The 15,793-nt window shown below is 39.5% G+C and overlaps 2 protein-coding genes across 2 annotated transcripts in view; both read left to right on the top strand.

Annotated features, from left to right (window-relative positions):
* The first annotated feature begins 15 nt into the window (after positions 1–15).
* safb (scaffold attachment factor B) lies at positions 16–11,963 on the top strand. Its single transcript, XM_067415771.1, has 21 exons — positions 16–306; positions 694–781; positions 1,507–1,565; positions 1,659–1,889; positions 2,046–2,099; positions 6,264–6,312; positions 7,056–7,500; positions 7,858–7,904; positions 7,991–8,088; positions 8,174–8,323; positions 8,439–8,536; positions 8,622–8,665; positions 8,757–8,839; positions 8,929–9,074; positions 9,168–9,464; positions 10,643–10,777; positions 10,876–10,918; positions 11,002–11,102; positions 11,197–11,255; positions 11,334–11,388; positions 11,488–11,963. Exons 1-21 carry the CDS (start codon positions 154–156, stop codon positions 11,606–11,608), a joined length of 2,556 nt encoding a protein of 851 aa, XP_067271872.1. The 5' UTR covers positions 16–153; the 3' UTR covers positions 11,609–11,963.
* Positions 11,964–13,601: 1,638 nt separating this feature from the next.
* The window catches only part of si:ch1073-396h14.1 (disintegrin and metalloproteinase domain-containing protein 10), a 30,887-nt gene continuing 28,695 nt past the window's right edge, over positions 13,602–15,793 (top strand). Inside the window, exons 1-2 of the mRNA XM_067415769.1 lie at positions 13,602–13,716; positions 15,566–15,716. Coding sequence (XP_067271870.1) covers positions 13,644–13,716; positions 15,566–15,716 — 224 coding nt within the window. The 5' untranslated portion in view covers positions 13,602–13,643. The remainder of the gene's footprint in view (positions 13,717–15,565; positions 15,717–15,793) is intronic.

The following is a 15,793-nucleotide window of genomic DNA, read 5'->3' as shown; positions in this document are numbered from 1 at the left end:
GCAGACGCATGCGCAGGGCTGTAGTGGTATGCGCCATTTTGCTTCGAGTGAGAAACGCTGGCTATCGTGTTCTGTCTCAAATCCGGTGAGTGTGCGCGGGGTAGAAAGAGACTCATTGGTGTATTTCCACGATAAAATTCACAATCTGAAAACATGTCAGACTCTTCGACCGCAGATGTGGGGCCTGTGGAGGCGGGGGTTCGTAAGTTATCGGAGCTGAGAGTGATCGATTTGAAGGCCGAGCTGAAGCGCCGGAATCTCGACATCAGCGGCAATAAAAGCCTGCTTTCTGAGAGACTCAAAAAGGCAAGTGGACCCCGAGATATATTACATATAAATAAACCATGCTTTGCATGGTTTTAGTTACAGGGGTGGATGTTTACCGCATGTTCCGTTTATATTCGTGCTCTAGTTTTATTGCTATGATGTTTTTGATTAACGTTATTACGAATCATTTGTTATGCGCGCCATAAATAACGTTAGGGTTGTGTATATATTGTGTATATAACGTCAACACACTACTGTTTCAGACATCAAACTGGCTTTACAAGATGCTTTGAATTCTAGTCTTACGTAATATGCATATATGCAGCGTCAGTGTAGAATAAAAATGGGTTGTTGTGACGCTGTAAACAATGGGTATAATGGGTTGAATTGATGCGTGCTTTTGACTGTGTCATACTTTCGTTTCAGGCAATTGAAGAAGAGGGCGGAAATCCAGATGAGATTGTTGTACACCTTGAGATAACACCCAAGAAAACACCCCGACGAACTCCAAAAGGTAAAGGCGAGATGTGATGTATTGATATTTCTTTCTTTATGTTTTTCATTCAAATATTAGGGGTGTAACAATGCACACAATACTCTATACACAATACTGATGTTGTGATAGATAAAGGGTTAGTTCACCCAAAAATGAAAATCCCATTATTTACTCACCTTCAAGCCATCCTAGGTGTAGGCTATATGACTTTATTTCAGCCAAACAAGAGTTATGTAAAAAAAAAAAAAGGTTCAGAGTTCACTTTTCCACTGGAACTGGACTCACATACGGCTGTTACGGGAAGCCAGTGATTATAGGTTTATAAAGATATAAATATGGATGTTTTTCTATTGGTACTATTCACTCTTGGCATTATAAAGCTTGGAAGAGCCAGGATATTTTTTTAATTTTTATATTACTGATTGTGTTTGGCTGAAATATATATATATATAATACACCTAGAATAGCTTGAGAGTGAGTAAATGATAGGATCATTTTCATTTGTGGGTGAACTAGCCCTTTAACAAAAAGCACCGTTCATTAGAATGCTAAATTTGGTATTCCATCAGGAATGGACTGTGCTTTTCCCCTACGCACAGGGCACTGATGACACCAGAATGGAAATATTCATGATTTTGCTTATTTTTAGCTAAAACTACAGATAGGGAGAGCAATATATTTTGATTTCATGATGAATTTAAGTTGGTTTGAGATCAATGGTATTTATTTATTTCTGTCTATAGGAAAGGGCAAAGATGAACCTGAAGATTGCACCCTTGAGGAGGACTCCGTTGATGGCCAGGTGCTCAGAAGTTCTTGACGGATATGATCCAGACTGTGTTGAGTTATTTTGCCTAGGGTGGTCAAAACTAATATCTTTCTTTACCTGCTTCAGGAGGACTCAGATGCTATGCCAGAGAACATTCATGATATGGATATCATGGACATGAATGTTCTGGATGAAGCCGATATGGGCAATGGAGGTGGGACTGATGAAGACGAATATGATGAGGAGGTCCTAGACACCTTGTCAGATGATGGAAATACAGGCAGCCTGAGGGAGGATGCCACAAATAACCACGATGCGGAGGATGCTGATGATGCCATCATGAGTAAATCTGAGGAGGTGAGGTTTTAACATTAGCCGATAAGAAATATAATTTATTTTTGACTTGTAGATTATTATTATTTTAGCTTTATTTCAGTTAACACAACTGTTTTTGTTTACAATAATAACTCTAGTTCTTATTGCACATTGAGTGATGCTTTCTTTGGCTTTCAGGAAATAAAGGCTAATGACGTAGAGATGGATGAGAACCAGGAAGCTCCGTGTCAGGTATTCAAGGACGTTAACCTTTTGGGGGGAGGGGGTTTGTTCCTTCGGCTTCAGTGTAGGGATGCTATTGATTAATCAGCGATCGATTATAGGTGGGTGCACACTGTGCGAGTTCGGACACTGCACACGTTACGAGTATAATCGCATCAAAGCAGCAGGTACACGGCACGACTATAGGGAGGTTGTCAGGTGCTCTTAACTTCCTCGTCTCGTAATTTCTCTCACATGCTGTGAGCCGCAACCATACGAGCATAAATTTTTCCTCGTATGAGAGCAACGTCTTAACTGGTGTTAATTTAATTTATAGAATGTGTCGATTAAGCAAGGTCATTAGAGCGTATAGTTTTGAGGTGCGTGCGGCTAATGCGCAAAACACATGTAGCAGACACGTGAGAGAAAATTAAGCAAGTGTGCCGTAGTTACGTATTCTAAATGTATCAAAGGTGTACTATGTAGAATTTTTGCAGTAAAATATCCAGAACTCACCCCGCAAGTGTTATATATTTTGTTCAGTTGAGTTCTTACTATATCCATGTTTCCAACTATTTGTAAATTGTGAGAAAATTGCTTTTTTTTTAACCAAGGAACCGGGACGTCTGAGGGAGTCAATTACGCCTGTCAATTGCGTCATATCTGCGCTACCCTCGGTTTTGTTTGTCAGAAATGCTTTATTCTTAGCAGTGTGAACAAGTGTCAAAGCAGCTGCTGAGCGAAAGCACAGAGTAACGTCATAACATCATTTTAAACACACTTAAATGCATCTAATATGATAAACAGAGCTCCATTACCTCATACTCATGACCGGAAAAGCAGAAATGGCGCCGGCGACTGTGTCCCGTCATAATAAAAGTTCCGCTGCTCCCGAGCCGTGTTACACTTCAATCGCTACAGCGGCCCTGCTCTGCTTCATACTGCAGTAACGTTAATAATCACATTCATGAACATGATTTCTGCCCAAGTCCCATTCCGATTCTTTCCCACTGATTAAGGTGAAAACCACATGACCCAAGATTCTGCGCTCAAACTTGGCGTCATCAAGCTATGCCCAATCCATTCAAACCAATCCAAGCGTACTCCAGCTAGGGTTGCACGATTAATCGTATTTTAATCGTGATAACGATATCTGCTTGTGTCGATTGATTTCAAATAATCGTCACAATATTGGCCCACTTGTTATTTATCCTTAAAACTTGCTTTTTCAAGGATAGCCAGTCTTTGTTTCTTCACAAGACACTTGTGCTATTTGTGTGACTAAATCTGCCATGATCAAACCTTCAGCAATGAATTTCAACAAATGCACGGATTTCCACCTTACTGTTTGCAGAATAAACGCACCTTTGCAGCAGATGTGACAATTCAATCGGGAAAAGGAACCTTATTTAGAATTATTGGAAATAATAGTACGAGTTTCGCTGTTTTATTTTTTAAAGTTCCTAAAGGTTTTAGCAGTTTTCATAATGTGAATCAGTTAAAAAAATCGCCACTGGTAAGTTCTAAAATGCAACATGAAAATGTGAAAAAAGCTTAACATGGCTTAATTAACGAAGACAGTGTTGTTAACTTACCAACACATACTAGTGAACACCATATTAAAGCATACTATGTACAGAAAAGCAGATGAGCCCTGAATAGGAAAGCAACATGTGTAATTAAGCATTTTCCTCCCATAAAGAAAACGCGTGGCTTAATGTTGGCTACAGTGACATTAAAAGACCAAACTTAGTAAACATTAAAGACTAATAAAGCATACATTGTTTAATATCACTAGTAGCCTAGGCTACATTAACGTTAAGCTTTTTCTTTATAACAGTTTTCTATAGGAGGAAAACACAACGTGTAATTAAATGCGTTGTGTTCATATTCTGGGCTCAACTGCTTTGCTGTACAGTAGCCTTTGGTTTATGATTTTTACAGAGTTTGGTCTTTTAATATCACTGTCAGTGCGTTAAGCCACATTAAGCATTTTTCACGTTAAGCGTTTTAGAATATCCCTGGCCACAGACATTTTTTTTAAATCATTGTTCTTTGCTTTAAGAATTTCTTGGGCAATCTGAATCTGTGGTTCGTCTCATTTGCAAACAAATTTTTGCTTTAAAAATCTAATGTGAATACAGATTACGAAGCGTTGACCAAAACCATGTGTTTTGTATTGATTTACCGTCTAAGGATGTCATCATAGTTGGTTAAATGAAGTCGGTGTGCCACCTACAGGCCTTTTGGGTGAAGTGTAGGTTGGTAAACAACATCACCCTTTTTGACAAAATAATCGTGATTATCATTTTTACTATTATTGTGCAGCCCTAGCTCCAGCTGTAAAACTGTCCGATGGCTCCCAGCACATCGTTGCAACTAGGGCTGTGTTGAGAAAAATCGATTCACCAATTCTGAATCGTTTTTCATATTTATTTCTAAAAATCGATCCGTAACTCAGAGGATCGATTTAATAATAGGCCTACATTTTCCCTGTGAATTCTAATTTGCAATTGAATTCACGCATGCGCCCGAGGTGGAAAGACATTAAAACAACGAACATGGCAGCTTTGAAAACTCCAGAAACGCCACGGACAGAGAATACTAGAGTAGATAAACAAACTGAAGCTGACACTCTCGTCACTATACCACCACGCTGAAGAAGAGCCGTGGACAGGCTGAGTTTTCCTCACTCTTCCTCTTCTCTCGTTCCAAATACTTGAGTAAGTTAGACGAGCGAACTTGGGCTGCTGGATATGTCGAGAACGCGGCTTACGTCACAGCCGTTCTCACTGCAGTGCACTCTTACTGCCAAGGAAGTTGTAATGGCTGTCTTGTCATGGCCCTCTCCACAGCGCGTTCGCTGACTAGAACACTCTGGAAGGGGCATTATTCTTTACAACCATCAGTACTCCATTAATCCATGTCTATAATAATAGTATCAATATGTTGCATAACTACAGTCCTGTAATTCAGGAAACAGCTGGAAAAAATGCTTTCTTTAAAAACACTTATCTAAATCTCGAAGATCGAATAATGATAATCGATTCAAGATCTTGAGAATCGGATTTGAATCGATTCTTGAAATTTGAATCGAAACCCAGCCCTAGTTGCAACCCATTATACCCACCCACCATACCTCCATTGGTTGAACTTTTAAATGACATTAGATAAAAGCATGCCATGATCACAACGTGATCGGATCCTGGAAGTCCTATAGCTTCAGCCAAACATCATGTTAGTCCGCGATCTACGTGTTGTGTTTTCTTGCTCGTTCGAGACTGCTTGCTCTAATTAAAGAAATTCGATCTACTATGGTTTACTAATGTTTCATCTAGTTAATAAAACGGGTCTTAAAAGCTGTAAGGTCCTACAAAGCTATTATTATCAGAGAATGTGTGCAGAGCATAGCGTCATTTTACCAGTGTTGCTCAGCACGGTTAAACCACACCATGTGAGTATACTACTATATAGAAATTTCATGTCAGCGGATTTAGCTATGTGATTTGATTCCAATGTGAAATCAAATGAAATCTAAACACGAGGCGAATGAGGAAAGATAGCTCTCCATCACTGCATTTGTGATTGCAGGTTAAATAAGAACAACAGTTCAATCTTCTTTTATCCCTTCCTTTACCATGTGATTGAAACCCAAATGTAAGACATTCAAAGTGACTATTCAGATTATTACATCTTCACCCACTGAAAAAAAAGAGTAAAAAGTACAAATTGTCACATTACAAGTGTGACCATTCATAGACTCTTGATGTGCCCACATCTTGGCCTACAGAATTTGGGTGCTATCAACACCTCTGTCTTTAGGAATTCCAAATGGCCCTTGTGGTAAGAAAGAAGGGTAAAACAGTAAAGTAAATGTCTTTGTTAATTTTCAAATATCTTTGATTATTTTCAGCCCTAAAATATCAAGAACAGAGACAGAGAAGTTTATGTGCATCTTGTTTTGTGATTTCACCAGAATGAATAGTGTATGATAGATGGAAGCACTCGTCTTTATTATAAGTGGCAACGAGAACTTGCTTTTGTATTAGGTGCATCCATGCCACAAAGGTGTTTCAAAAAGTGGGCGGGGGACAATATTGACCATGGCAAAAACTGCTGGCCACATGTCCCACCTGCAAATTTCACCTATGGTTGGGTTTCTTTTCTTGGTCTTTACTCATTTTCTATCTTTAGCAGGAGGATGATGGAGAGCATGGATGTGAGGACCCAAAAAGCGAAAAAGGTACTGTATGGGGTTCTTGGATTCCTCTTAAATTCAGGGTGAAGCCTTAGGGTTCTTAAGTGTAAATGTAAAAGGTTATTCAAGAAAAGAGACTGGAAATCCAAAGTTGATTAATGGCTTTCTGCATTGTTGATGTTATACTATCAATGTTGTAGTCACTCGCATGCTTTTTTTTTGTGGAAGGCACCGATATGCAGAGAGCCAGTAATCCGTTTCAGTTAGTACATTGGTTGGTTTAAATGGTTGTTGCAGATGCAATTTAGTGTTTCTAGGTTGCTTAAAGAAGACAACGAAGAGAAGAAAAGAAGACCTGGATCATGCTGAAGCACAATCTCTGTAGGACTCAAAAGTTTGTTAATTGGAGATTTCACTTATGGACCATTTGCTTGTTTGAAAAACACATTTCCTGTAAAGACAGCACAAGCTGCTTCTTCCTTATCGTGGACATTTCAAGTACTAAAGTCGACGGTGGACACTTGAATGTGGTGGAGGTCTTGTGGCTTTCCCTAGTCAACAGTGCGCCCTCTGCTTCAGGGTGCAGGTGAACTGAAAAGAAATGGACTGTTGTCTGGAAGCTTGTTGCTTGTTCTCGCTTTGGTTTTTCCAGTCTCTTCATAGGGTAGCTTGCCTTTGCTTGTGTATGAGAAAGCAGAGGGCCACGTCCTATTCCAGTTCCACGATAACATTGCAATGTCTCAGAAGTGATTAAACTCTGTGCCATTCTATTCCTGTTAAATCCGTAGAAAGTGAGAAAGTAGCCGGGTCTTGTATATCAGAGCCGCTTAAGGAAGACTTCGCTGAAGAGCCGACTGAAGACGAGAAATCTTCAGTCTGGGATTCTCACAAAGAGGAAGACAATGTGCACGACCTTGCTAACGCAGAGGAGGCCGCCAATTTGGAAGCAGAATCATCAGCCTGCGAAATGGATGTTGACGCATCAAAGCAAAGTGAAGTCGATCCGACAAGCAAGGAACAAGAAAATGTTCAGGACAATTTGGTGGACTCTGAGAGCACTTCCACTCAGGCCGCTAATGCTAGCGAAACATGTCTGCGCGATATCGAAAGCGCAGTTGATTCGGAAATGGCGTCTAAAGGAGAAGCGGACGAGGAATGCAAGAAGACTGAACCTGCTGAGTCCTCAGAAGTCAAAGAGTCCTCTGTACAGGGTGGTGATGATCAGAAAAAGAGGTTTGTTGTTTTCTGTCTACTAGAACAATGGCTTTCTCTGTTTCATTGGCTCCTTTGTTAACAAATATGGGTGCTCTTGGGAGGTGTAAACGACTGCGCATTTCGTCTACCATTTTGTCTTGATTTTATTTATTTTTACCTTCAAAAAGTAATGTACCAGAAATTTGGTTTGCCATCTTAGTCCAGGGTATGTTTAATGTAATTGGGCTTCACATGACTATTCAAGTTGTAATATCCAAATCTTTGTTCATTGACTGAGGTTGTGTGTTCACTAGGTGGGTATTTGTTAATCAACACTGGTGATCCCATTCATATTGCCCATTCAATTTCTCATAATACCAATTTCCTTTTCTCTAGCGGTGATGAGGATACATCAACCAAGCCTGAGTCGAAAGATGATAAAAGTGGGTGTGCAATGAACTACTACCTTTGACCAAGAAATACGTTTCTGGGCTTATTAAATTGATTAAATGGTATTGCTCCCCATCAGGTAGTGCTGCTGCTAGTGGAAGGAACCTCTGGGTCAGTGGACTCTCTTCTACCACTAGAGCGACAGATCTAAAGAATCTTTTCAGCAAATATGGCAAGGTCTGCATATTATAGAAACCTACACATTGGAAATGTTGTCTTTGAGTTGGGCAGTGTCTTGATCCATGTTTGGTACTGCTTGCAGGTTGTTGGTGCGAAAGTAGTAACGAACGCCCGAAGCCCAGGCGCTCGCTGCTATGGGTTTGTTACGATGTGCTCTACTGAGGAAGCTACCAAGTGCATCAGCCATCTGCACAGAACTGAACTGCATGGCCGGATGATTTCAGTAGAAAGGGTATGTGATTTTGCTTTTGTATTGTATGCATGTGATGTCACCGTTGGCCGGAATGACTGCGGTTACGCCTACTGAGTGGCAAAAAGACTGAGCTTTTTGATTGATACGTATTCAGGCCAAGAACGAGCCTGCTGGAAAGAAACCTGCTGACAAAATCGATACCAAAAAGCCTGGCAGTGACAGAAGACACTCCTCAGACTCAAAGACCGAAAAGTAAGTTGTAGATCAATGGTGTTTACAGGCATCCCTGCATGACAAATAACTGTAATGGTCTCATCATATGGTTTCTTCCTTGCAGATCTGAGAACAAGGACGAGAAGTCTGAAAACTCTGAAGGAAAAGGTAATAAGATTAGCTGGCATTCACATTTGTTACCATCTTAAGTAAAATGCAAAGGTATCCAGATCTTAATGGTTCAATCTTGCCGTTACAGAGCAAGGAGGTGAGCGGACTGTCGTGATGGACAAGTCGAAAGGAGAGCCAGTCATCAGCGTGAAAACAAAAAGCAAAGAACGAGTATGTTGTGTTTTTAAAAAACAGTTTTGATTCTGACTGCTTTGTATTGTTTTCCAAGTGTTAAAATTAAACACCAATCTTTGTTTCAGAGCACTAAGAGTCGTGACCGTAAATCCTCCAGCAAGGATAGGAAGGACATTTTGTCATTCGACCAAATTAAGGAGCAAAGAGAGAGAGAGCGTCAGAGGCAGAGGGAACGAGAGATTAGAGAGGTGGAGAGACGCAGGCACTCTGGGTAAATGTGATGCTTCTATCTTTTCAGCCCTGATTTAGTCTTGATATAAAATTAATCTAGCAATTTTCCAACTGGTGTTTATTTATGACGCAGCGAGCGAGACCGTGACAGCCGTTCGGAACGTGAGCGCATCCGCCTCTTCCGGGAGCGCGAGGAGAGGGAGAGACTATTGAGGAAGCGCAACTTTTTGGAGGTGGAGAAGCAGCGGCTGGATGCCGACCGCAGGGAGCGTGAGTTCCTGGAGCGTGAACGCCTCCGGATTGAGTTTGAGCGGCGGCGCGAGCAGGAACGCATCCATCGGGAGAGGGAGGAGCTGAGGCGGCAACAGGATCAGCTCCGCTTTGAACAGGACCGACGTCCCATCAAGAGGCCTTACGACATGGATGGCAGGTATGCATAGAGTAGGGTTGCCGAACAGTTTTGCCAAACAAGTAAAAGACAAGTTTTCCACACCCACTTGCAACTCTACTTGACTCCTTGGGTAAGTCCACTAAGCAGGAGCATCTTGATTTGTCAGCTTTGGCTGTGGTAGGGCTGCACCATATTGAAGAGTTATGCAATAATATATTGATATGCAATGGGATAATGCTTTGTGTTCACACTTGGCTTGTTTGGTTTGATTAAAACAAACCATCACAGTTTAGTACAGGCCTCAGAACCCTAGCAGATCTTCATCTGTGTTTGTCCATGTCAGACGTTATCAACGTTTTAAAATTTCACATTTAAAGAAATCTAGTATTTGACCATGTCTAACATGTATTCAAATATAAAACCTAAAAATAAGTAAGCAGTTATGATCTGCAATAAGCACCTTGACTATTATTTATTAAAGAGCCATGCTGGCACTTCATGGGTAATGGCATTACAAATGAGAGAATTTTTTTCAGTCACACAATGACTCTAATTTGCCTCTATGTGTTGGAATTCTCTATTTTAACCTTAATTACTACACTAAGTGTAATATAAATATTAGAAGAAAAAGATGTTAAGTCATTAATGGACCATAATTATTGCACAAATATTTAGTACCAAAAGATCTCCTCAAAATATTCAATAAATATTACTAGCCACCACAAATTAGTTTATGAGTGGGAAATACTGCAGATTTTATAAGCTCTTCACGAGTTCTCAGCTGGTCAAAATATCATATGTAGGCTATGCACATATAGAAAGTGTATTTAGCCCAGCACACCGCATTGATTTGGATGTTCGGTAAGTTGCATCACAAAATATATGTAATAAAAGCCTACCAATCTGGTTGTGAACATATCCCTGTGCCTTCAGGTTTCCAAGTGGTGTCTTCCTATATGCACGAGTACTTGACTCATTACGCCTAATAACATTATGCATGTCACACGTATGAAACGGTGTCCAATCTGTCCTATCTGCAGTCTGCTCCGACCTAAATCTTAGACTTTTCTTAATCATTCCGTTATCGTAAGCCATTGCCATATGCATATCGCAATATGTACATTTGCCACGTTTTGATAAGTTCGATATATCGTGCAGCCCTCGACTGTAGGATTCGAAGTTTCTGTATTCCCATTTTATTTATTTATTTTCTACAGAAAAGATGACTGGCAGATGAAGAGAATGACAATGGATGATCGCTATGGACGGTCAGATTTTGGACGCCAAGACCGCTACCAAGACTTTGACCACAGAGACCGCAGCCGCTATCAGGATGATGTGATGATGGACAGGTAACGCCAGCTCTGTGTAACTACAGTCAACTATCTAGATATTTGTCTATATATTTTGCTCTTGTATCGTAATGATCTTCATCCCCCCTTACAAACAGGAGGGACAACCGAGGTGGTTTGTCAGGAGACCGAGACAACCAGGTAAGAAAAGACCTTCACAGACCATTATTAGTTTTGTTCCTCAAGTATTGGAAAACATCTCATCCTCCTTTCTCAATTTATAGCACTTTTCAGATCGGGACAGACATGGCAGGGACAATCGTGACAACTGGGGTGGTGGCTTCGACAAGCGTGGAATGAATCCTATGAGGCCGGGGCCAGGGAGGTAAGACTTTGTCTCGTCTAGTCAGATGTGCCGCTTCATTAAATGGTCGTGAATTCCCCTCACTCATTTCTTTTGCTCTGCTTCCTGTTTAAAGTCGTGACAACAGGGACTGGGAGCCTGGACGCAAAATGGATGGAGACAGAAACTGGCAAGGTATGTCTGATATTTTTTCTATTAAGATCAAAAGAAGACATGATATCCTCCCTTCTAACCTAATACCTTTCTTTTTAGGAGGAGACCGAGGTGTCCCAGGACAGAGTCACATGGCACGAGGTGGAATGGCAAGGTATCAAGATTTAAGCTCTTTTTGTTGTTGTCTCGGCTAGACTTAACTTTTGTAAATGATCATGGGAATATAATGTTCTTTTCATTGTCTACTCTGTAGCCGAGGTGGATACATGCAGACTGGAACGACCCAGGCACTCGCTGGAGCCTTAAATCGACCGAATCAGATGATTCAGGGTAGTGGAATACAGGGTGGCGGAGCCTTTGGTCGACGCTATTAATTTAAAACCCCTTGTGTATCTGTTCTGTGAAAAAGAAACTTTGCAGCTTGTACATTGCCAATCATGCTTTGTAATTGTATTTTTAAGTCCACTTTTATTTTCATGGTGTAAAGACAAACAGATAATTGGTTACATTGTGTAAAGTTTGAGATTTTTAGTTTTTTTTTCTTCCTCCCCTCCATTCCACATCTTTAGATTTTAGGCTTTTCTGTTTTTCACTTGTTGAATGCTCAGGAATGTTTTGCTAAAATGAAACCTGTCTTTGAAACCATGGATTTGTTCAGTTGTTTTTGATGTTTCAATAAAATTGTGGAGTTTTCTTTACATAAAGGAGGTACTCTCTTGTCTTATGATACGCGATTGCATTGTGTTGCCACTAGGTGGCGTTCTTACTCTAAGCAATATTGGAGGAATTGAAGAATGCTGGCAGACCTGTGAGAATGCAAGTAGATTTAATTTTTCTAAGAAGCTATGCTAGTGTTTCATACCATCCAGTCTGAACAGGTTAATTTAGTACTTGGGGTTAATGTAATGGGGATGGTTGCCTTAGCAAACAGCTAATAAGGTGTGACATCTCTATAGTCTTGGTTACAGATTGCGATTCTTTTATTAGCATATTGCAACACTAAATGTAGCAAGTGGATGGCATTACAATGACCACCAGCCAATTGCTCAATACATCTTGACTATTCAGAGCTGGACTTCCATGTCGTAGGAGGACTGTGGCTTTTTATCTAATGAACCTTTATAAATAAATGTACTTTTTACATGGGTTTTAAATATCATGTCAGAATATCAAAAGGTCACCTTGTGCAAGTCTATTCACTGAAGTATTCAATCACTAGTATATCTAATAATAACCCTCAAGTTCCCATTTTCTCACTAAACTGTTTCCTGAATATTTTATGTTGGTGTATTTCCTGATCCCATGAGGTAATTCCTTATAGTTCAAATGTCAAAATTTAAGTTATTGGTTAGGGGAGTGGCGGCGTCCCAAATTTGAGGCTCTACTTTCATTCCTGAAGCTGTTTTTAGTTAACCATGATGACAACAAACTGGCTCCACAGGGGATATTGCACATTGCTTGCTTGAAATTAGCCATGGTAATGTTGTGGAAGATTGTTTAATACAAACCACTGCAGTGCAACTTTTAGTTGGGGGTGGGAATTCATAATTGTAATGGTAATTCAATATGATTAACTGTTGTAGTAGGGTAATTCCAATAAATATGTCAATAAAGATCAATGATTCAAAGGAACTGAAGAGACTCCAGTGACGTGTAACAGACAAGTTGGTGAAGTCAGTTCCACAATGTCCTAAAGTAACCTCTGCCTAAAGTGATGCCTTCTGGGGAGGCAGTTTGAATGATGTCACTAACTTAGATCAGGCCGTGCATTGGTGGCCAATCACATCCAGACTTAAGGTTTTTGAGGTGGAGCCAGACATAGATTTTCATTCCTAGAAAAACCTGGGGGCCATAAAACTTTCATTATATATCATACTGCTGAAATGTGCCAAGAGATCCTTCATAAATGTGTGCTCTGTGCAACACTGTCAGAACTATTATCCAAGAATTGTTGATTGTCCTCAGTTCTAATGATATTGTCCGTTGTTTCAGGTCTGAGCGGTGTTTGGCTGTTTTAACTGGCACATGTTCTCTTCTGCAAATATGTCGACATGTGGACCAAGCCATTTGGAACAAAACCTGAGCAGAGCTGGAAATTCAATTACTGTACTACACACTCATGAGAATTTCTGTTCTCCCCTGCAGTCAACTATACAATGAAAGTTCTGGAAGTTTCCCAAAAGAAAAAAATAGCCTTTGGACGATTATGGATATAGGGGCCCCAACATGTCATTGTGTTTCTCTTAGCAAACCTCATTAAAGATTCCCATTATACTTTAGAAACTGAATTCAAATTGTGTTCCTCCTTCAAAACAGATCTACAAGTCTGTATATGCCTAGTTAGTGAAGTTCAGGCATGTGAAACTAGAAACATTCCTGAATAGGTTTCAAGCATCTATAAGCTAAGACATGGTAGCCACACTTTTGAGTGTTTCCAAGATTTGTCTGCTGATATATATTTTATCTAGAGGACATTTTACAGGTAAGATGTCTCTATGCTTTGTTTTGCAGGTGGTGGGCTTAACTGAGGTTAATGTAAGGACATTCGTCTAGATTACTAAAGGTTTTTTGGCCTCTTTCTTTGTAGTTTGCCTCAACTTGCCTGCATCCAAATAAGACGTTCTTTTCTTACTCAGATATAAGAAAACTTTTAATCATAGTTAGGGATCTAAGCAACACTGTTGTTGTTCATACTTATGGGTTAGGGATTTGAACAAACCATAGTATTACACTTTGTCATGTAACTTGACCTGCGCCGTTTGTATGGCATGTGGTGGTGAGGTATGCTATTACTTTTACAAGTAAACCGATTTTCCTTTGATAGACGATAAAATGGACAAAGTTAAGATTTTTGTCCAAAAATTATTATCAAGAGAGGTAGGTTCTTTCGACTTGAGCCACTCAAAACGCTGTACAATTATGTGAGCTTTATAAGCTGTTCACACAGAATTACAACAGGAGTGTCGATGCATTTTATGTAATAAACGGAAATGGCTGACAACTGACAGTTGCTAAAACACAAACAAACTAACAAAAACATGCTAAACAAGCCTAAACTGAGGCTTACTTCCGCCACAAAAAAAGAAGGTTATTGCGACTTATCTCACAATTCCCACAAATCTCAGAACTCTGTGATATAAAATCGTAATTGCAAATTATAAAATTTAATTGCGATATAATATGACTTTTATTCTCAGAATTGCAAGTTCTGTCTATATAGCACAATTGCGAGATATAAATTCGCAATTAGCAAACAGTTTAAGATATTTTATATTTAGTCAGAAGCGTGCATACACTACTGTCCATGTCCAGAAAGGTATTATAAACATCATCAGAGTAGTCCATTTGTGACATCAGTTGGTTAATTAGAATCTCTTTAAGCATCGAAAATACATTTTGTTACAAAAATAACAAAAACTACTTTATTCAGCATTGTTCTCTTCCTTGTTTGTGTTCAGTCCTCAAATAAAGATTCGAATGGTTGTGAATCAGCGTATTGATTCATGATTCGGATCACATGCCAAACTGCTGAAATCACGGGACATTGACGATCCGAATGATCGATTCACTGATTCATAACCTTTTGAATCTTTATTTGAGTATTGAACACAAACAAGGAAGAGAAGACAATGCTGAATAAAGTAGTAGTTTTTGTTATTTTTGGACCAAAATGTATTTTCGATGCTTCAAGATATTCTAATTAATCAACTGATGTCACATTTGGACTAACGTTACTTTGATGATGTTTTTATTCCCTTTCTGGACATGGACAGTATAGTGTGTATACACTTGGAAACGCTCTCAGACTTATGGGTGTGGAACGACATTAGGGTGTGTAATGACATACATTTCATTTTGGGGTGCACTAACCCTTTAATATACATTACATGCTTCATTGTAAATTGAAAATGTTCAATAAAAAAAAACTTACTTTGACGCGCAAGAAAATGTGTGAGATGGTGAAAAGCAGCGAGAGAAGCATCACTCCAGTCAACATAATCTTTAAGAGGTTCTTTAATTTCGTAAATAGAAAATGTTCCATAAAAAAATAAAATAAAAAAAATAAAACAAACGTTTTATTTGATACAAAAAACTTTTATTTTGACGTGGCTTTTCACGTGCGCAAGAAGATGCGCGAGAGATGCGTCAACGCTCGACGCCTGTTTAGTCTCTTCTAGCGAATGTTTTTTACTTTGAAAAACAATTAAGAAAAAATAAACACTTTGTGATTTACTCAATACAAAACTAAACTACGTCGGGGTTTAGTTGCTTGTTTGTGGTAACTAAATTGGACTCGATTTCAACCAACTATTTTGTTCCAAATATTTCAGAAGCTTTACAAGACATTAGCAAGTACATAAAACACTACGAAGGCCTGTCTTATGACCGAAAGCTCTTAAAACAACAACATCAGCGCATCCGACGTGAGGCACATCTAAACAACAACCAAGAGCTTCGTCTAGACTTCAACGCATTTCAAAGGTAGGCTTGGCTACCTATGGTATCCAGACACTTAGATTATCCCACCATACTTGAATATCCACTTACAAACTTTTATC

This window comes from Pseudorasbora parva, chromosome 14 (assembly GCF_024679245.1).
Source record: "Pseudorasbora parva isolate DD20220531a chromosome 14, ASM2467924v1, whole genome shotgun sequence".
NCBI lineage: Eukaryota > Metazoa > Chordata > Actinopteri > Cypriniformes > Gobionidae > Pseudorasbora > Pseudorasbora parva.
The sequence above is the reverse complement of the archived record's forward strand: the minus strand, read 5'-3'. Positions and strand labels throughout refer to the sequence as shown.